The following is a 22,113-nucleotide window of genomic DNA, read 5'->3' on the forward strand; positions in this document are numbered from 1 at the left end:
TCCGAGATATTCTCGAATCTTTCTGGAGCCCATATGCACTCGTGAAACGTCCGGTGATGTCAGCCATTTTGAATGTGACAAGAGATGACCTCAAGCTGTGACGTCGCGTTTATGCAAATTGCTTGTCGAACGAGGGCGCGAGTTGCAAATGTGACGGCTGTTTCCTGTGCCGTAGATCCTGAATAGAGATCAGTGCACGTGGCCCCCAGACGATAAATGCATGGTACAGGAAACAGCCGTCGCATTTGCAACTCGCGCCCTCGCTCGACAAGCAATTTGCATAAACGCGACGTCACAGCTTGAGGTCATCTCTTGTCACATTCAAAATGGCTGACATCACCGGACGTTTCACGAGTGCATATGGGCTCCAGAAAGATTCAAGAATATCTCGGAAAATTGAACATCATTACCTAAGCATCCCAGAAGTGATAGATGGGACATCGTAGAATACAACCATTATGTAAGAAATTCCCTGTAAATTTTATGAAAACGTCCTCAGTACTGAGCGGACCACGGTGTGTGGCCTTACATTCAGCGCAGCATACCGACGGCCACACTACTAGTGGGGCTACGCTCAGTAGAGCTAATAAATATAATCATTCACTTACCTGCCCAAATATTTGCATGGGTAGCGGCATATTGACGGATTAGTAATGCACTTCTCTTGTACGTTGAAAACTGCAACAGAACGAAACGGTATAGACATTCAAAGTGTCCAAAAATCAAGGTATTCGTATAGCCCTGGTGGACTCCCTTTCCTCCCTACGTTAGTCGTATTTCGTCCAACCGTACCTGGGCTAGGTATTCGTACTGTGTTTTTGTACAGGCCTGTACAGTATAAATTGCATGCGCATAATGTAGACTGGCTCCCGCCCCACCTAAACAGAAAATGGAAACTGAGGATAATAACAAAATCGGGAACCAGACTGTTGTAAATGTGACATCCGCACAGGAACACTAGATGGCGCTGTGTAATCAATCTCTATGGTTCCAGACCAGTAAATTAACTTCCATAGACCCCAATGGTAAATGCTCCCACTTCAAAAATTCGGGGAAAATACTCACAACTCTCCAAGGTGCTCGAGACACACATCAAATTAAAACTTATTTTATCATCTTTCAGTTTCTTTTCAATTTGTTGGGGGTCAATTGATGACTTTTAGGAGAAATTTCCATCCGAAGATGACCACCCCTGAAATAGTCCTGAAGCCCCGGCATCGCCATTTTGCAAAACGATGCCTAAACTCCATTGCAAAATAGAGCGCTTTAAGGGCCGAAATTTCATCGAAATTGAACGGAACTACAAGCTCACAGTCCTGTGCACGGCTTCCACCCATATTTTCTTTTACAAACCCTCAAGTTTGCGGCCAATTTTCGTTTCAAAAAGTGGGCGCGCTATACACACTCAAACGCTACTCACCACGCTCCGACTTGCCATTCGATATGTACTCGGGTTATATGAATGGACAGGGAAGGAAGTGTATGGGCCGAGACCGCCGAGATCCCAGAAGATAAGGGATCGGCATGGGCTCATTGCGATAGCTCATCCTACCCCTGAATGCTTGGTCAGCAAACCCCAGGCCTATACCTGCACACACCCATCATGCACACGCAGAGAAAAGTTTTTTGGGGGTCTCTCTCGGAATTTTCGATTTCCCCAACTGACGTTGTACAGTATACATGTACGTATAAAATTTACGTGTGTAAAGTCTGTCCTTCTGAAGCTAGGTGCCAACCATGCATGGGCGTCGATCGGTGGGGGATGGGGGGGGGGGGGTCCCCAAAAAACCTGTTTTCGTCCCCGAATCAACAATTTAAATTGTGGCCTATACTAAAGCTCAGAATAGCCTTTTATATTACTCCAAACCCAAAAATGATATTTAAAATGGTGATCTTTTGGATAAAGTGGTCAGAAATTGCCTCAGATCGCACCCGACAGAGCATCTATAGAATCCATTTCTTTTTCGGGGCCCTCAAGCGGGCCCCGAACCCCGGCCGTTAGGCTTTTAACTCACATGAGTTCTAATCAAGATACACATGTATGTAACCCCCCACCCCCACCCCACCCCCACTTTTGAGAAGCGATTGACGCCCTTGGTGCCAACAGGCCTTCAGACCTAGGACCTATACCAGTTTGCCCTGGCTTGATTTGTACAGTGCTTTGTACTTTAAAGGGAATATACATCATTTGCTTTTGCTGTAATTTTCAGAAATGGATGGAATTGGGGGGTTGGAAATATATAGCACAAATAGTTACAATGACTTTTTTGAGGTTTTGGGTTCGAAAATGCTATAAAAACCAAGAAAAACAATCATTTTCCTGTTGTCTGGTTCCCTGACTCCATATAAGAAGAAACAGAGCAGTTTACATACATTGGCAAATTGTAAGGTCAGGGAACCAGTCTAGCTGGCTTGTCACCCGTTCATAGGTGTGTAATCGATTGCAAACAAGTGCGATGGTCAATTGGGGCCAGTATTTGAAAAACCCCAGTTTTTTCCAACGCTGATCGGCCGATCAGCGTTGGAAATTGATACAAAAATAGCACTTTTCTTGAAAATGACAGTATACCAGGTGCCATGATTTTACAGGATGCTTTACACTGTCATTCACCAACAGTCCAGCAAGGTATTTCAAAATGATTTGATAGTTTTATTTTTTGATGTTTGCAAATGTTGTATTTTCCCTTTAATTATAGCATGAATTTTGTGCCGATGTCTCGGGGCGGAGTAGATACTACGGAACACATAGTCCCTAGGGAGTAGGGACTACAAAACACTTAACCTGGGCCTGGTCGTTTTATCCAAAGTCTATCTCACTTTAAAAGCAAAACTGCGTGGACAAAAACTTGTAAAAACCTTTCCATTGAAACTGTATAGCGCCCTCATAGGTCGAGACTGACATCGTTCAGCCTTCGATACACCCCGGCCCCCCCCACCCCCCCCCCCCCCCCCCCCCCGGCTCTCCTTATTTCGGTGACATTGTAGTCGATCGGATTGACTTCTCCATGATCAAGTCACATCTTCGATAGGTGCGCAATTTTTTATAATCATTTTACCCAATATAGTACATGACATCTTTTTCTGCATATACCGCCTCCGCCCCATTAAAAAAATACTGAAAAGAAAAGAAATTTCTTCTTGTGGTCTTGAAATCATTTGGCTCGAAAGGTGCCTGAATGTAACAAAACTAACGAAGAAAATTTCCTGCCAGGGAGGTCCTTCAATTTTCCTCATCATGTGGAAACCTTCGGGTTTGCAAACCAGGCAATTTCTTGCAACCTACCACTAGTGCATGCAATTCACATGGACCACATGGACCATTCTGTGTTTACATATCTGCGGAGATGTTAACATGCGCCCTCTATTGACACGTCACATTAAGTCTATATCCTAGGCTTCTCCATGTGAAATTGTAGTTATATTCTAACACGTGGTGGTGTGTGCAGGCTAGGGCCATATCAAAACAAGATCAAGAATCGGCGGGAGTTTTTTTTGTGACACTTTAACTAGGTAAGATTCTCCAACCTGTCTAAAGGATTACCGTCATCATTTATCACTGAGTCATAAATTTTCCAAGTACTTGGTTGGTTCGTCTCGTCCCAAATACTCCGCAGGGGAGTTTTAACAGGAGGCCAGAAACACCGGGGCAAGCCTCTTCTCTTGACTAGCGATATGTTCCTGGGTACGTCCCATCCGAAGGACGAAGCAATAATGGTTAAGTGCCTTGCCTAAGGGCACAAGTGTCGAGACCCGGGCTCCAACCCACATTCTGCTGCCTTTGAAACACCCTAGCATGAGTCCGGTGCGCTGCTCTTAACTGCTAGGCCATGCCCATGAGTCCCATGTGTTCAAGTTTTAACTTTGTCATGTTTGTAAAAAAGCTTGTTTTTGTGTTAATTATTCGAATCATGTTTTTGTTCTTGGTCATTATTGGTAGGCTAACATCTTTCACCTTCAAGCGCGACATGGGAGTACCCAATAAAGTTCTGACATTGGTGTTAATTAGAGAGGAGTACAGGATCCTCCTGGGCATGAAGAAACGGGGCTTCGGCGTCAATCGATGGAACGGGTTTGGCGGGAAAGTGGAAGCTGGGGAGACCATTGCCCAAGGAGCCAAAAGGTTTGTACTTTACACATTCCTACCAAATCACACGGGCAGACAGGCCTTGGTTTGTTTGTGTTCTACTCCTGTAGTCCTGTACCGACAGTGCCATGGTACATGGGTTCGAATCCTGATGGGGAACATGGTCCTTGTGCTCAATAAAACCAAAGAGGTCTTTTGAATCTGATAGCTTTTTTCTTCCTTCAGGGAGGTGGAGGAGGAGTGTGGTCTCACACTGACAGAATTTGAGGAAGTCGGGAGGATAGATTTTGAGTTTGTCGGCGAGCCACAGATTCTTGAGGTGCACATCTTCCGAGGGGACAAATACGAGGGGGAACTTCAAGAAACGGAAGGTAATGGTATCAATCTTAAGAGGGTGGGGGGGGTGTTGAGGGAGGCAAGAAGACAGTGACAAACCCCAGATTTTTTGCTACAACAGGCTGTTCGGCTACTGCAAATTCAAAGGGGGGGGGGGGGGCGTTTGCACCCCATCTTTTTTGTTGTTGTAATTTATCCATATACATGAAGGGAAAAGGGATGAGGTTTCTACAATATCGATTTTAAAACAGTCTTATACACTCCTCAGGTTTATTTTCTAATAACCCACCAAAATTACAAGAATGCTACTTTTTTGGGGGGGGGGGGAGCAAGGGGACTATGGTCCTCATTGCAATAATCGCAAATCCCATAACCCAACTTTGTAGACATTTTGTTAACACCTTACCCCCGAGTCTGAACACTGCTGTGTTGCCTTTTACTTCTCGTTGCAGAAATGAGACCCGAGTGGTTCGCACTGGACGCCATTCCCTTCCACAGCATGTGGCCTGACGATGCATACTGGTTTCCCATTTTCCTTCGGGGGTCGAAGTTCAAAGGTTACATTAAGTTTGAGGGTCACGACAAAATATTGGACTGTAGTCTGGAGGAGTTGGAGACCACAGACAGCAATTGTGTAAAGTGACTCAAATAGAGACATTTGGGGCATCTTTTCATGTAAAATTGGTTCGCAGTCTGCTGAATTAAGATACATACACGTGATGCTGCTCTATTTTTATACTCTGTCTAAGGTGTGATAGGTTTCTATAATTGAACAAAAGCAGCTTTGTTTTCATTTAAATGACAACTCACTTGGTTATTCCAATTGTAAATTGGTATTAAAATGGGTGTGTATGCACATAATTAGTATGTTTTCACCTTTGTTTCCAAAACAGTGAATTTAATTGAAATCGATCTAAAATGTAAATGTCCATATTCTATGGTATTTTTCCTTATTTGGCAATGTGGGTTTCGTCTTCTTGAGTTTTGTTGTAATTAAAAACAATTTCATTTTTTTCATCTGAAACATTCACAATTTGTATTTAAAAATTCCAATTGTTCCTATTTTTTTAATGAAAATTTATGAAAATTGGGTTCTTTAAAAATAACTTGACTGGAACATGTATCTTCCGTTTTTAAAACATTCTATCTCAAAACCACACGTGCTGAACTGGACTGAAATGCATTGCTTTATCGCTCAACAGGGGGCGCTTTACCAGACATCTTGTTGATATTGTGCACTCCTACCGTGCTCTTAAATTGCGAGGGTGCAGGAGAGTATTAGCCCGAAATTGCCTACGCCGGCCAAATCACGATTTGAATGCCCTCAATGTTTTTCATATGAGAACATTTTGTAAAAAAAAAAGAAGGGTGGAAGCCGTGCACAGGACTGCGAGCTCTTATTTCTGTGAAATTCAGATGAAATGTGGCCAAAAAATGCTCTATATTTTGCAATGGAGCGTAGGCATTCCTTTTTCAAAATGGCGATGGTCTTTAGGACTGCTTTTAGTGGTGATCATCATTGGATGGATTTTCTCCAAAAAGTCATCGATAAACCCCCCAAATAATTGTGCAGAAAATGAAAGATGATGAAAAAGCTTTCATTGGTGTGTCCCTAACACCTTGGAGGGTTGTGAGTATTTTTCAAAATGTTTGGAGGTGGGCGTAATTATCACTGAGGTCTATGGCAGTTTATTAATTTATTTACTGGTCTGCAACCTGCGACAATCCTATCCTTTAAGAGCTTGTGACGGCTTGTCTATCTCACAAGATTTGGTGAAGGAAAGGGAGAACATTGTTAGTAGATTAATGTCATTCCTGCACCCTGCATCCTTATACAAACTCTGCGCGCACGATGCAAGTGTTGAGACCATTGGTCGGCGGTCACACAATATTTATCTGCAACTCAAAAAAAATTCGCCGTCGACACCGCCCTTGGTTGGGGCAAAACAGTTTTGTGTCGTTTTAGACGCACACGTTAGCTAAAAGGAAACCTGTAAAAGTTGTACGGAAAAATTAACATAATTAAAAAAAGTACTAGAACTTCAACAATTTTTTTTACCAGACAACTTGCCTGTAACTTTTAAATACATGTGAAAATCTTAATAAAGTGCGTTGATTGGTGATCATCAACAATTAACATTTACCGTTTGATATGTTTTCTTTCTGTATGAGTTTCTCGTGGATTCGTTCCTCGTTAATTAAGTCATGAATGTGAACAACAGTCTAATTGAACCTGGGCAATCGGCACTTGCTGTAGGTCATGGCAATTTGATTGGGTGAAGTAGGGTGGACACTTTTCCTTAAAAAAAAGTGTAAGTGTGACGTTCAGTTTAGCCATTGTTCTGGGGATCACTTCACCACTGCCAATATTGATCCATGCAGTTTTTGGTCAGCCATTGCAGGGGGGCATTCCCATAGGGTTGTGTACAACATTTTTCAACTTAAATGTCCCCTAATCCAATATTCCCCTTATCCTTTCCCACGAATTTGGTGGGTTTTTTTTTGGTTTTTTTTACTAATTAGACCACGAGCTGAGATTTGAAGGTTTGCATGGTGGATAGATACTAAGACAAGATAAGTTTGCGGTAGCACCATGTGAATAAATCTCTTTTGTGAGTATGTGTGGTTCTGAAAAGTGAGTGAGTGTGTGGTTGTTAGTATGTGTGGTTCTGAAAAGAGCCGGAGGTTTGAAAAGAACCGGAGGGACTCCGGTTCTTTTCAGAACCACACATACTCGCAAAAGAGACTTAATCACATGGTGCTACCGCAAACTTATCTTGTCTTAGGCCACGAGCAACAAATATAACCTAATTGCGACGATAACGTTTTGCCTCTTAAAGGGGGGCTCTGACAAAATGTCTCCCTGATGTCCGGTGTCTACTGAGTTCGAATAAAAAGGATTGACAGGTCTCCCATAGGTACCATTAACAGTTGTAACACCTATTACACTAACTTATAATTATTAGACTCTGGACCATTTGAAGTCTTGGACACGGTCACCATGGACCTCACCTTGTTTGGGGGTAGACATATGGGGAGCCATCAGGGAGACATTAGGGTAGACGAATCATCATTTTGTAGTGGTGGTCGTATTAAGCTACCCTTGACACATGGCTAAACCCTGCACTTTTGTAATTTGATGATGAAGGATATTGATATTGTGTTGAAGCAAAGATACATTTCACAACACGCAATCGTGTCTGCAATTGCCCAATAAACACAATTATTACACATTAATTCATCACCAAAGAAATTCGTCTCTCCGTGAAACTTCAAAAATGAGAGAACGCGTTTTTGCCATCGCAGCATGTAAATTCGTGAAACAAAACGCGCAACGCGGTGGCCGTTCCACGAGTGAAAAAAAACTCCAGAAAAACAACGGTCCGTTGTGAGACAATCTTGAAATATATGCTACCACTTCTGTTTTTAAGACGACAGACGATCCTCCTTGCGTTCCTGCTCCCGTTTTCTACTGAAATTGCTTCAAACATCCCGTTACATTCTCCTCTCATGATGTTTTTATTCAGTTCTTCACCCACTTGTTATTCTTAAATACTGACTTTTTGAATAATCCCTCATCTTTAAATAGTATTGTCATCTCTCAGTTCGATATAAAGACAAAAACATCTTTATGACTTTTACGGTGCATTTGCATGGGCGTCGCAAGGGAGGGGGGCAAGGAGGGGGGCGCTCCCCCATGGAAAAGCCAAAAAAAAAGGAGAGGAAAAAAGGAGGGGAAAAAAAGGTGAAAAAAGAAAAAGATGCTCAAAGTCATATTGCTATTAATTTAATGGGTTGGGGGGGGGGGGGCAAATGTCCCTGCCCATACTCGAAAAATGATAAATCGAGAATATGCTGGAAAGTTTTTTTTACAGGGATTTCGGGAAGAAAATGTGCTTCCCCCCCCCCCCCGAAAAAAATTCTGGCGACGCCTATGTGCATTTGATGTTTCAGAAGAGCAAGACATTTTCGCTTACAGTATGGAAACGATAATTATAATGGATTTACATTCTAGGAAATTTTAGCGTTGGTATTCAATCGGAAAATTTAACAGAAATAATTAATTTCATGGAAACTGCGTTTTGCAAAGTACTGGGAGGCTCTGCAGGCAGTAAACAAGCATAGGCTTTCGTTAAGATGAGGTCGCTAAAATGCACATAATAAATTCATTGTACTGAACGGTGTAGGCCTACACAGCTTAATCAGCTTATTCGTCGTTCAGTTTATCTAAAGATTTATTAACAATGGGAATTCGTAGGCAAAAGGGCACAGGGAAAGGCCAATCCTGGCCCTTCCCACAACTCACATCTATATCGTGATCAGAAACAGAATGGTGGGTTAACTTATTAGACAGTTTTTTCCCCTATATTAAATTGTACCATGCAATAATGGCGTCTGGAATTTAAGTACTTTGAAAGAATGGCGTGGTGTTTTTCTTTAATTGACGCATCATTATGTGTCCTGTCTCAATGGCTAACAGTTGTAGCTGTTAGCTGGTTGTCATAATCGGAGGTGAAGTTGGCAACAAGGTCACTGAAGTCTGGTGTCTCGTGTTCTGGTATCATGGTCACATGCGAGCCGTAGCCAACAGAGCCATTACGGGGCTGACCACGGGAACCAGGCTCCACGAAGAAGCTACTGGGCAGGGCCCGCTTTCTCCATGGTAACGTCGGGAAGCATTTTTGGGAGGAGGAGGAGTCCTGAGATTGCCAGTGGCCGTCCCGGCGGTCATTACTGATGCTGTCCATGCAGCCCCCGATGGCAAAATCAAACAGCTCCTTCAAGGGCCCCAGCCCTTTCTGACAGGAATAGTTCGCGTTGATCACATCTGCGTTTTCCGCTGCTGATGATGCGGATGATGTAGATGCACGAGGCGATATGGAAGCATCAGTCCTCCTCCCGCGTCCTGTGCTGTACGGTTCGGCCGCGTCGCCATTTTGAGCCACCCTCAGCAGGTCGGCGTAGTACAGCTCCCGTCCCGACTTGCCCGAGGCGAAGCGGTCCTCGTACACAGTCCCCACCGACGAGTCGGGTTCGTGCGCACTCTTCTTCCGGCCAAAGTACTTCTGGATGTCTCGATTGACGGCCTGGGCGAACTCCAGGAGCTGCTCGGCAACGTTGGGCTCGGGCTCCGCTAGATCCTCGCTGGCGACCTCCGAGTCCATGTCGGCCGAGGTGTACATGGACTCATTCTCGCTCTCCTCCTCCTCCTCCTCATCGATATCTTCATCTTCTATGTCCTCCTCATCCACCTCATCGTGGTGTTGGTTGTGTTGTGCCACCATCACGTGATCTTGGTAGCTCCTGGCCGGCTGATGGGTGTAGTAATCATACCCGTCTATCTGATGGTGCTGATGTAGCGGGAAGTTATGGCCGAAGTTGACTGCCGTCATGCCCTGATGGCCGAAACCCACTGCCATTTCAGTGGCCATCATGTCGCCGTTGGTTTCGAAGATTAACCACTTTGTCAGCACACTAGTAGACTTTCAAAACTCTGTCGACCTTCAGAGAGTATCTGAGATGCGGGAGGTTGACGAAAATCTAGATTCATTAACCTGCAAGGTTTGGAAACAAGAGAGAAATATGAGAAACGTATACAATACAAATGAGGTTCACCAACCGTCCATTGCACGCTCTAGCCTCGCTGTCTCCTTAGTAACTGCACGCTAATGACATTCTCTGCAATCATAAATATCTCCAAAGTGTTTCATGCTCGGTCATACCAGGACATTATTCTAATCACAATGCAATCCAAGAATAAGTCCGATAACCAACATAGAGTCTAGAACAAATCAGAGAGAGCATTACCTAAAAATCGAAAACCTATAATGCTCGATCAGTTCGAAGTCCTTATAACAGCACTGACTGACGCGACTAATTTTGATCCGATATGGGTTTTCGTTTCTCGATCCAATGTCGCCGTAAAGTATGAAATATTACCGTTGGTCATGCATCAAGTCTTGCTCGGATTACTGCCAAGACAAATCCAAGCAGTAGTTATGATGTATAATATACACACACAGAGACCGAGCAGGAAAGACATGCTCGACGGTGAACGAGTCATGAAGTAGTGTGTGTATCGTTTACCGTCATCATATCAAAATAAGACGGAGGTAAGGGCTACTGTTTGATGAGGGTAATGATGCGAGCATGGCGGTCGGTTCCACCAGGCCTCGGCGAGGCGATACGAGTCATTTGACTGGCGACATTTTCTGCCAAGCAAGCTACCGGGCCTGAACTTTGGACGCTAAATGGGAAATGTCAATTCCCCCACAGTATATTATTCCAGTACAGAATTCAAGCTTTATTTTAGTGAGTTTACAGGGGGAAAAAAAACCCTGGGTATATTTAATTGTGCTTGAATTACAGGTTCTTTGCGTTACGTGTGCACAATATTTGGAGATTGTTTTCTTATAAACTATTAACAGAGCTTTGGACGGTTTAATTCTTATACATTAATTTTCTATAATTTAGTGGTTTCATCTAGTTTAAGTCCAAACACAAAATGCAAGTTTGTTACTGTTTCAAACAAATTTGCAGGTTTAAATAAAATAAATTGTTCGGGAGATGAAATTGCAAAAGAAGGTTGCAAATTCAAATTTGACCCGTATTTATGATTTGTTGGGGGGAATGACCAAAAGATGTGTAAACTACCTTTTTATGACTGAGTGATCCCTCTGAAAAAAATACGTGTATTAACATTCCAAATTTCATTCGTTTCACTGTAAATATAGGAATCGGTAGTGCAATGAAATGCAGATTTCACATTGTCGTGTCTGTTTGTATATGTTCTCCCAGGCTCGGTAATGTTTCTTTGTTTCATGATCGCCAAGTATGATGAATTTTATGTATATAATGTGAAACCGAGGTGTTGATGTGTATAAGCAGCGCCGTTTATATCCACCGTCGTGGGTGATTGTGTGTAGCCTGGACTCGGGGTGCAATTGAACTTGGCAGCTTGTCAACGACCCGCCTCGCTGGTTGCTGGCCACCGTACCAAGCGAGGCGGGCGAAATATTAATGGAAAACGGCATCACCCAACCCTTCTAGCCCCGGCCAGTGTGGAGAACTGTGCAAACACCATCTGCAAACGAATTAACGTCAAGCCAGGCCCATATATCACTCTGGTTTTAGTCAAAAAGGACAAGTAGATATTAATGCTCTACCTTCCCCCCTAAACTTGGCGGGGTTTATTATTGTAGCTATAGATCGCAGGGAATCGTGAATAGCCTACCCTAAGTGGAGGGTTGTCGATGGTTTAGGCGAACAGATCTATTTAGGAGGCCCGCTGTTGGATACTCAAGCCGTAAGGATTGGGGGAGAAATCTCTCAACCAAGAAGCTAATTACAGCCTGCCACCACCAGCTTTCTATTTATGAAGTCAAGTATCAGAAAAGATCATAACACCTTGGCACTTACTCTCACTGTCCGGACTCGCTTTTTTATTTCATTTTATGGGGAGGGAGTGTGTATACATCGATCGTGCTTGAGCAACGCACTCACACGAGGGCATTAAATTGCCAGACGAAGTCAACTAGGATCTGGAGTGTCCCGGGTGTATATCTGTGAAGCAATTTATAGCATGGACTGCACTTTTTCTTGCCAGCCCGCGTGCGTGTGTTCTTGTGTCCCCTGATAATGGCTGCAGCTTAACGATCTGTACGCCACCTTTGTCTTGGCAAGAATCATGATTGAATAAGAAAAAAGTACAAGAGCAAGTCCATTAGCGATTTTTGTTTCCTCCGCTCGACACATTTACACTTAACATTGATACTGCACACTTATGTTCTTTATACGGACACAGGTTTAAAGCTATCATGATCCACAACAAGCAATGGTATACCAAAGAGCCATATGTGGCATTCGCCGATGTGCCAAACCTTGGGGCGCGCTTTTGACAAAAGTATAGCTTGCAATTTATACCCTATATACCTGCTTGCAAAACTTTTGAATTCATTGTACCTCAGCCGACACTGGTAGTGTTTAGGGGGTGTGGTGCATACAGCCGATACCAAATTATCAATCACGACGGTGTCATTTCAGTAGGCTTTAATATGGCCTACGTATGCATATTAGTTTACGTTAGGTAATACAAAGTACCATTTTCCCCCTTCGTGTCTCCTGACGACGGGCAGAGCATACTGTCCGAAACGTTGAGTTTCCCCCGGATCCTTTCAGAACCTCACAAACTCACAAAAGAGATTTATCACATGGTGCTACCGTAAATCTTTATCTTATTCGTGAGAAAACTTCCTGTGAATCCTTCTCGCTTGAAAAAAAAATGCCTTTCAACCAAATTCATTACATGTAGTTTACGACAGGACATCAGTTAGCCTTTTTCCTTGTAAAAATCTATATATACTTCAACCCTCCCTTCTTAAAATGCCTTTCATAAGACAAACTCATGTAATGAGAATTAACTTCCTCTTTAACATTGGAAGTTAGATGAAGAATAGGTAAAGACCGGTTCATCTCGGCGTGATAAGTGAACGCGGATGATTAGTGACGTCACGGGCTCACGGCAAAATATTCGTTGGACACATTTTCAACTTCGGCGAATTTCGCTGCGGTCTTTTGTGACGTCAAATTTGCTTGTATTAACGTGAGGTGTGAGCCAACGGTTGGAAGAATGTTTATCGTTTTTGTTAAATACGTCGCAAAGAAGGAGCACCGTAGTTTCGGCATTATTGGAGACAGAAACCACACATTTTGGTTAACTTGTGGGTTGATCTATAGGCGAGGGTTACAGTTTATCAATGCATAAAATACCGTTTTCATAGTTTGTTCCCCACGGCGGAGGGGCCGGGAGGGCCGGGAGGGCGGCCTGGGAAAACAACGGATGAACCTGAATTGGGACAAACTCCGAAGTACTCAATAGACGAATTTCAAACCAGTACTCTAAAATCGAGGTTCTCAGTGCTGAGCCATTCTTTGAATTAAGGACATTTTCTTGTTTTAATCCTCTCAACAAAAGACAGTACTAAGGCCCTCGGCTTCAGTGCCAATCTGAAATTCCTCCATTCCTGTTTGTAAAAAAACGGACACGAGTGATTTCTTGCTTTTATGCTTTCTTTTGTAGGATTTTATAGGGCGCTTGTCAAACACCAGACCACGAACGAAGTAGCCTGATAAGTTATGTAAGCCTATAGATTGTTTTGGAAGTTTTTTTGTTCAGAGGAATGCGCGGTCAATATTGGATGAAAAATGCAAAACCAAAGTACATTCGGTCTGGAGTAAACGGTCTTACATATCACTTTTAATTTTTGCCTGCGCTGTTACCATATTTATAATACACACCATTTGCCTTAATACAACAATTGTCATTGTTTACAACAATATTAATCACAACCCATTTCATTGATTTCATAAGTACCAAATGTAAGACAGTTTACCCATTCCTACTGGTCGAGAGCCCGTCACTTGGGTGTTTTTTTGGAAGTTAATAATCTTAGGCACTTTTCAAATCGTAAAAGTTTAAGTTGCTCTAGGCCTAAGATGCTCTCCAACATCGTCGACTTTTTTCTCCTCACGAATTTTTAATTTGTATGTTTTATTTAAACAGAAAAATCTACTTATTCTACCTTTGAAATTTTAACCCTGTTAATTAACCAAAAAACCGCTTTTATTTCGGGTCTCTCTGCGCCCATATCTCACAAAGAAACGACTCAATTACTGTAAGGGCCGCAAACAATTCATATCATGTGCAATAAAATATTCCACAACTAAATGTTGGCGGATTTTTTTGTTCGATGTGTCATCAAAGAAAAATAACAATTTTAAAATTAACCTTTTTTTTCTGGATGAAACTCAAAAATGGCACGGGGAGAGAACAATCTTTTGTTCTTCAGATGAAAATGACACGAATAAGCTAACGATAAATACTTTATTTTTTACTTTGATTTAACTATGTTTTTAACGACGCGATGGAATAAGTGGCGCTATAATGTCGGAGTCACGACCCAGGACAAAATGGCAGCGTATAACGGCATGAAGGGCTGTTATGCTGATGCGGCCTTCGGTCGTGTAATACGATGCAACGTTTTAGCGATAATCAAGGGTACCTACACTCAACAAAAAAAGAAAGTCCCCCTTAATATTCTTTTGTCTAACTCAAAAACTACCGGGCACATCTTGCGCAAATTACGACTGATCAGTACAGAAATTCCTTAGCAATCCGGCCATGCTCTTTATTTGGCTCAAAACAGTGATATTATGTACAAAAGTATGCAAATTATGACAAATGGTACTTTTGTAAAGTACAACTGTTTTCGGTATCATTTGTCATAAATTGCATAAATTCGTACACGTTATCACTGTTTTGGGCCAAATAAAGAGTATGGCTGGATTGCTATAAGGAATTTCTGTACTGATTAGTCGTTATTTGAGTGAGAGGTGCTCAGTAGTTTTTTTAGTTAGCCAAAAAAGGATTGGAGGGGGGAACTTTCGTAACGTCTAATAGCATGGACCAATTTCTGTATTTTTTTCAGATAAGTGGAAGAACATGCTCTTTTAAGACATACTTCATTGGCGTTTCAAATTTGATAGCTTAAAAAAAAATCAATAATCCAGGTCACTTTCTTTTTGAATAACACTGTATTATAGTAGTCGACAATAGATTAACATTCACTATAGATTTTCAAGTTAAATGCAAGTTCAAATTTGATTTTTCTATTAAAAACTTAAATTCATATCTTTAAAGAACAGCATATAAAGCAGATACATTTCGTTGAAAATCGAAAGCTTTAGGAACAGCCGTAATGTCGTTTAGCCAACACGGAGCAGCGCGTGTGGCGAATCCCGAACAATATTTCAATTAAAACCATTTTATTACAAACGACAGTTGGACGTGTGTGAAAGATAAAGGACGCTTAACATTTAATAGTCTACACGTACTCTGCTCTTTGATATAAAAATATACCTAATATTTGCATTTCACAAAAGAAATTGTTCTTTATTCATATTATCGGAAGTAATAAGATAGAGATATGAGCTCGCAGGGCCCAACCAACTGCCATTGCATTCTGTAGCCAAAAGAACGAATACCTTTTTTTTTTTTACTGCATGAAGACTAATGGTATATGCAACACAATTTTAAAATGTCTCCATCCAAGCTATAATGGTGGCAACTGTCGTGCAGTTATTACACTGCAGCGACAGAAAGTATTCCATTTCAAAATGAATTGCATTATATATGCCGGGAAAGCATTTTGCGTACTATGTGACCAGAGTTTTACGGGCCAACTCATATTTGGAACGTCTCATGGATCTATCAGGATCGTTTCATTTCAAGCGTCTTTCAAAAACCTGTGTCACAAAAAAACCTGCAATTTTCAGAATAAAGTTGACTTATACATTTAGACTGTGCCGCATTTTTATGTCTGCTGCGATTCGTCGCGACGACCTGTATTAGCAAAAATGCGCAAAATGGACTTCATTAGGCTTTCTTATTTGCACATTTTATATAATGTGAAGAGAATCTCAGCATCAATATCAGTGACATGACAAAACCTGAAAGCAGATTAATCGTGCTTATTAACCAAGTGAATGATATAGCTTGATCCTCGGCGTCACATTTGAATTCACTAAACTTATGTCACTGGCTATTATAAGGAAACTATAAGGATTGATTTTCACTGTTGATGTGTTTTTGAGACTCCCAGTTTTACGGTGTACAGCAAACTGTCATACTGGTTTTTTTTTTTTTTTAATCGCCATGCACTTTTGCATTAAACGAAACTCCAACACATTAATTGTATGATCGGAAGTGACCGCAAATTGTTCTATGTACTTTTTCCCGTTACATACTGGACCATGGCTTCTCATTTTTATTGTTTTAAATTTAACAACATTTTGGAGGTACTTATTCGCGATCCTTAGGAACTCTTTCTCCATGATAGAATCTTGCTTTTGGTAAAAGGCCTACTGAGATGGAGACATCAGGGTCTCCCAAACTTTAAGCTTCATATTTTGTGGGTAACTCCAACTGGTGACCAGATTGAAGCATGCCATATAATATTATTATCTAATTTGTATTTCTAAGATCTTTTTGCATTCACTTAACACAACACTCAGTCTAAAAGATAACCCTTAGGTGTCAATTTTACCCGATAAAGAAGCAGCCCAATGTATCTTCAAGAAAAAGGCGAATATCACTAAGTTATGTCTTCACTTTTAACCAAAAATAAATTCTTTCGGATGGCACAATTTAAAAACACTTTCAACTTCCCATTCGCGCCTGATTCACATGATGAACCACGGATTCCGGCCGTACAGGGCGAGTACGAAAGCGAAACCCAAATGTCGGGACTATTGTTTTAGTGAAGTTTTGCATGTAGCACGTTCAAAATCTAGGACATAAAAGCCCCATCATAAGCTTTCTTTTAGTACAAGAATCATTTAAAACACTTATTTACTTTTCAAGTTACGGAATTTTAAACACAACCACCGTTTTAAAGTTCTGTCCACAGATCACACAAAAGGTGTGCGTTCTTTCAGCAAAACGCAAAAAATGCACACACATCTGTATATAAAGTGTTTTCGTTTTGCTGAAAGAAACACCTACCTTCTTGTGATCCGTGGACAGAACTTTAAAACGGTGGTTGTGTTTAAAATTCCGTAAATTGGAAAGTACATGAGTGATTTGAATGATTCTTGTACTAAAAGAAAGCTTATGGATTGGGCTTTCATATCCTAGATTTAAAAGGCTACATGCAGAACTTCACTAGCACAATGGTCCCGACATTTGGGTTTCGCTTTTTTTTTGCTCACGCTGTATAAGTCTAAATCATTGTTTTCTATAAAGGCTTAATGTGACAGAAATCAAGTTTCTCAGAGCATGCGTAATTGACAAAGAGTTGCTTTGCACCAGACCCTAGCTATAGTGGTTTCCAAATTTCAATTTCGATATTTATATAGGCTTATGAATTAATTTCTATTTGTGGATATTTGCAAACGATCCCAGTCATAAAAATGGTCCTATATTTTTAGGAAAGCAGTGACGAAATTTAAACGATAGATACGGTTATGCTGTTCGAGTTTGACTCAAAGAAAACTATCCTTGTTTATCTCTTGGCATTCAATTTTGGTATGAAGTGTACTCGGAAGGATTTTTGCCTTCAGATATATTTCCGTTTAAACGCGGACGATTGGTGCAATGGAACGCGTGACACAGACATACAAAGCAAAAACAATAATGCTGCTCAATCAAGTGAATTCATTTGTCCATACATTCATTACAGAAAAATACATCTGTGCCCAGCGACTTTCGCTAGTGATGTAATGTCAACTTTATAACTTCTTATAACAAAGTGCACTCGGTTTTGGACACATTTATAGAGGAAATTGATCAACAATTTTTGACGAAACATGACCGTGGCTAACACCCTGGTCCCGTTTGACTCATCTTTCATAATTGCCCGAACATGTTTCAAGTATTATTTTCCTTGACACGTGACCCCAGAAATGATCCTTTGATAAAAGCATACGCAATAATATCAAATTCTTGCGATTTTTGTCTCTGGGGAAAAATAATGGTATATGTCATTTCCGCAGGCCGCATCTTTACTTTTTCGATATTAATAAATTTGTTTTCAGGAGTTCCTCTGTTTAACATGAACATATTGTGATACTTTGATTTAGTTGTGAACATTGTGGAAATAAATGAACTGAACTGAAAGAGTGCAGATTGAAGAGCTTTTAAAATTAGAAATTTATAGTCAAACCAATTTTTTTTTAGAAAGACTGATTGAAAATGAGTAAACTTACTTTCTCAAACGCCCATGAGGCCGGATGTATATACAGTAGCGCCTTAGTCCGGAGGAAGATATAACAGACACAGTCGGTGCAACTAACTACCGCTGCTGCTTGCAAAAGTGCATAGTCCTGGAAGCCCCATTCGGGTTTTTATATCCGAAACTAGGCCAAGCACCTGCCGTACTGACAGCAGTTTTTTTTTCTCCCGCAGAGTAGAAAGTGTGTTCAGTCCTTTTTTTTTAACCATACAAACACACACCACTCCCATCTCAACACCGCGGCGCCCAATCCAAAGTCATGATTGGTCGGCGTCGCGCTAGCCTGACGTCACAACTATAATCCGATTGGTGGTTTCAACGAGGTTAATTTGCATGTCGAGTTTTTTTTTTTTTTGGTCGCAGACAGACGTCACTTCTCTCTTGCTTGTCTCCCCCCCCCCCCCAACTGGTCAAAGTGTAAAACCTTATCAGGCCTGCGTGTGTGAGCAAAGGGTCGTTAGTAACGCCTACGCCAAACACGTGTAAAATAAAGGAGGGCTAATTGTTCGCCAGATACAATGATACCGAATATAAATCACACACAATGACAGAAACTGGGGCCAAGAAATGCAACACTCTATCTCCTCGTGATGGGTTGATTTAAACGTTTCAGTTAAACGATCAGTTTAGTCTTATGTTTGCTGGGAAGTTTAACGGTTCCTCAAATCTCTTCCTTCCTCCATGCTCAAATTTCCCCTAGAGGAGAAGAAGTCAATGAAGAAGAGGGAAGTTACATTTAAGTGGCGATAGAAACCCCATTTACAAAAATCCCATAAAGCGATTCGGGCAGGGACTACCGACCTATCGACAAGTCGGCCCACGGTGAGATTCGAAGTGAAGTAGGCCTATACAGCTTCTATTAAATCTTAAGGGCCTAGTCAAGTGAATAGCAATTCAAAATGAACTTTTAAGAAACCTTTGTCATTTTTCATTCCTTGGTACTTGGCAAGTTACTTATTACTTGACTTGTGATTTGACTTGGGATTAAAGTGTGGTGGACCATAGACAGACTGGTCTTCAAACATGGAGCCAGATACAACTCTGCAAAATAACGACAATCACTGCCCAAACTTTCCCTTGAGAGTTTCAAACTTTTCTGTCACATGTACTTCCAGTTCCATTATAGAGAAAGGACCACAACTTGCTCTTTGGTTCCATCCACCACTCATCACAGCTTTTGTCAGGTGAAGCGGGTAAGTCATGCCCCAGTGGCACTAGGTAGTAGGTCACGCTAAGTAGCCGCAGTCCCTCCCCTAAGATGCCCCTGCATCGTTTCACATTTTCCGCCCGTATTTGCCTTGTGTGAAGGCCTTTGTTGTTTTTCCCCGCCCTTCTAGAAAAACAAGTGCAGCTGACGATGTGATCCGTCTAGGCATTCAGGGCCCAAGTTGGTCAACTTTGGCTCCTTTTGGAAACTGTGCGAATATCCAACTGTTCAACCAAAAACAACTCCAAGCGTTGTTTCAACACAATGAATATAGATTTACATGTATTATAACAACAGCCAGCGAGCCTTAACTCTCGCATCTGGTGTATACAATCGAGCTCACGAGTCTATAGACTTAGAAAAACTCAAAGGGACACCGAAAAAGGGGATCGAGACTTCGATAATTGTTTTGCGAATTATTTCCAGCATACCGTCCATTGTGAAACCTAGCGCTATGTTTGAGCAAAAATGCGCTGGCACTTTCTTTGGGCCGGCCCCGTCGAGTAAACCTCGTCATGATTTTAATCCCTTGCGAAAACAGCCACGTAATTCCATTATGCGGACACACAGATTATGAGGCCAGTATGTTCCAGCAAGTGTTCATAAACGCATTGTCATGTTTACAGTAAGAGCGGCAGAGAATCCTTTAAATTAGTCGGCAAACAGATTGCGGCTTTAGAGTAGACCTCGGTGAAATGACGACGATGAAATGACGAAGGGGTGCGAGCTTTACATTAGGGAGACGCATCACGTGATGCAACAGCCAAGGACTTGAATTCAATCTTACCTTATCGACGCCAGCTTAATCGCTTTGTTGCTAGTGCTCCTGGGATCTAAGGATTTTGAAATGTCTTCATTGTTTTCTATTCTGCTAGTGCTAGTCGGAGAAATTAAATAACGGGTTAACTTTTTTAGCGTGTTAGTAATTTAGTACGGCGAAACAGATGTTTTAATTAAGAATCAGTACAAGGTTTTATCTGTGCATGTATTTGAAATGGGGCGCTGTGGTCCAGCGGTAAGGTTCGACTCTTTGATGTACGTGGGTTCGAAAGCTGACGGGAAACATGGTGCTTGTGTTCTTGGGCAAGACACTTTACTACGATTGTCTCTCTCCACCTACTAAATGGATACTCCTACGAAGGTAGAGACCCTATTGCTCTGATCTCGAGCAGCTGCAGCAAAAAAATGGTCTTATTCCTGATGGGCAGGCAACATTGTGAAGCGATTTGAAACATAGGTATAACGCGCTACAATAACACCAAATTGCTATTATAACTTATGTGACAAACTGTGTCTAAAAACGTTACGAAATCTTCATTTCTCTTTAAAAAAAAAAAGCTTCCTCAGAATTCTGCCTGCGCCGCTCGATAAAAGTGCCGTTTGCGTCTGCTCCTGATCTTAAAATGACACGAAGTGCAAAGCTGACTAATTTGTTGGCAAAAGTAATAATCGTGGGGCGAAAAACGCGACAGAAAGAGCTAATCAAGAAAGTGGATTGATTCGTACTCGAGTTGATGTGGGTTTGTGCTGCCCAGTCACGTCATAAAACGCGTGCAGCCAGTTGAAGCGAAGAATTCAACCGCCCAATAAGCGCGCACGGGCGAAGTGTTAACTCGCTAGTTGTATTGCTACCCATGTACTCGATAGGGATATGGTCTGTCTGTGCATACCTACAAGTTTCGTCATTTTGAGAATGAATTTCGCACCGTTAACTGAGCTAAGTTGAACTTCTAAAAAGATGGTATGTCCGCTTTTTTGGAAAAAAAATCCATAATAACATTTCCCTCTTAAAAAAAAGAGTAATGGAAGAAAACTGAATTTTGTAACATTCAATTCGGTTTGGTCTTTCCAAAAAAAAGCCATTAATTTTTTTTTCTGCTTTGGATTGATATACATTATTGCGGTTTTGGAAAATTAGTCTTTGAATTTTTGTCGACCGATTTTTGTGAGATGTCCAATTGAACAAGCTCGTAATTTATCTTATGCTAAAAATGGCAATTCTATTTGAAGATTATTCATTCTAGGGAGCCATACCACTAAAAAGGCGCAAACAAACTGTATTCATGACATGGAATTGTACAAAAGGGCTGAACAATATCTAGGCCTACAATTTAATTTGCTAAGACTTCAAGATCATGAAAAGGTCTTATAGTCCACAGCCGTTCATTGTACATGTATACACTGCATGTTCTCAATTTGCAACGTGATAAAGTGTGAATAGAGCGTTTTCGTCGTATCTACGTTGCACTTGACGATTCTTTAGCAACGATATAGCTGTAATAAGATTCACGCTACCATTGGGAAAACAAAAAAAAGCTAGAATAATCACCCTTCAGGGTGGAAACATAATTTCGGTGTGGTTTCCACTGAAGTTCTCCCGTTAAACTCCAAACAAAAAGTACCCCGCTTTAGCTTCAATACGATGGGTGTGACCTGGTTAATTTCCCGTAACCCGTTGCACTGGTACAAGGTACCCTGTGGAGACATGTGCATAATATAGGGAACAAAAGATTGTATACATGGCAATTTGTCTCCACAAGGTTATCACGAAATAGATGTATGGATTTTACTCATAAACTAGGAATTTCCAAGGTGTGTTGATCCGTCGCAAATTGAAGTATCTCAGCTCAGGAAATTATTTTGGTCAAGATAGGAGCATTTTGAAATTACACTTTCAAACTCTAAAATTTAAGTAC

General features: G+C 41.4%; 2 protein-coding genes across 4 annotated transcripts; one reads left to right on the forward strand and one right to left on the reverse strand.

Moving 5' to 3' along the window:
* The first annotated feature begins 3,386 nt into the window (after nucleotides 1–3,386).
* LOC119734521 (7,8-dihydro-8-oxoguanine triphosphatase-like) lies at nucleotides 3,387–6,563 on the forward strand. Of its 3 annotated transcripts, none has more exons than XM_038208053.1 (4): nucleotides 3,387–3,510; nucleotides 3,938–4,120; nucleotides 4,310–4,455; nucleotides 4,873–6,563. In XM_038208053.1, exons 2-4 carry the CDS (start codon nucleotides 3,966–3,968, stop codon nucleotides 5,061–5,063), a joined length of 492 nt encoding a protein of 163 aa, XP_038063981.1. In that variant the 5' UTR covers nucleotides 3,387–3,510; nucleotides 3,938–3,965; the 3' UTR covers nucleotides 5,064–6,563. The 3 variants fall into 3 exon arrangements, with proteins under 3 accessions (XP_038063981.1, XP_038063983.1, XP_038063982.1); XM_038208055.1 differs by having other exon boundaries at nucleotides 3,419–3,510; nucleotides 3,960–4,120; XM_038208054.1 differs by lacking the exon at nucleotides 3,387–3,510 and adding an exon at nucleotides 3,607–3,682.
* Nucleotides 6,564–8,299: 1,736 nt separating this feature from the next.
* On the reverse strand, nucleotides 8,300–18,386 carry LOC119734555 (protein PERCC1-like). The gene is made up of 2 exons (XM_038208090.1): nucleotides 18,185–18,386; nucleotides 8,300–9,975 (listed from the first exon to the last, which is right to left on the reverse strand). Exon 2 carries the CDS (start codon nucleotides 9,853–9,855, stop codon nucleotides 8,887–8,889), a length of 969 nt encoding a protein of 322 aa, XP_038064018.1. The 5' UTR covers nucleotides 9,856–9,975; nucleotides 18,185–18,386; the 3' UTR covers nucleotides 8,300–8,886.
* Nucleotides 18,387–22,113: the final 3,727 nt, after the last annotated feature.

The sequence above is a fragment of the Patiria miniata genome, unplaced genomic scaffold (assembly GCF_015706575.1).
Source record: "Patiria miniata isolate m_02_andy unplaced genomic scaffold, ASM1570657v1 HiC_scaffold_27, whole genome shotgun sequence".
Lineage (NCBI taxonomy): Eukaryota > Metazoa > Echinodermata > Asteroidea > Valvatida > Asterinidae > Patiria > Patiria miniata.

Bases quoted from the DNA above. Each gene is read 5' to 3' on its own strand.
- LOC119734521 (XM_038208053.1), top strand. From the start codon at position 3,966: ATGGGAGTACCCAATAAAGTTCTGACATTGGTGTTAATTAGAGAGGAG. The intron at 4,121-4,309 runs GTTTGTACTTTA...TTCTTCCTTCAG, and splicing joins ATTGCCCAAGGAGCCAAAAG to GGAGGTGGAGGAGGAGTGTG. The intron at 4,456-4,872 runs GTAATGGTATCA...TTCTCGTTGCAG, and splicing joins GGAACTTCAAGAAACGGAAG to AAATGAGACCCGAGTGGTTC.
- LOC119734555 (XM_038208090.1), bottom strand. From the start codon at position 9,855: ATGATGGCCACTGAAATGGCAGTGGGTTTCGGCCATCAGGGCATGACG.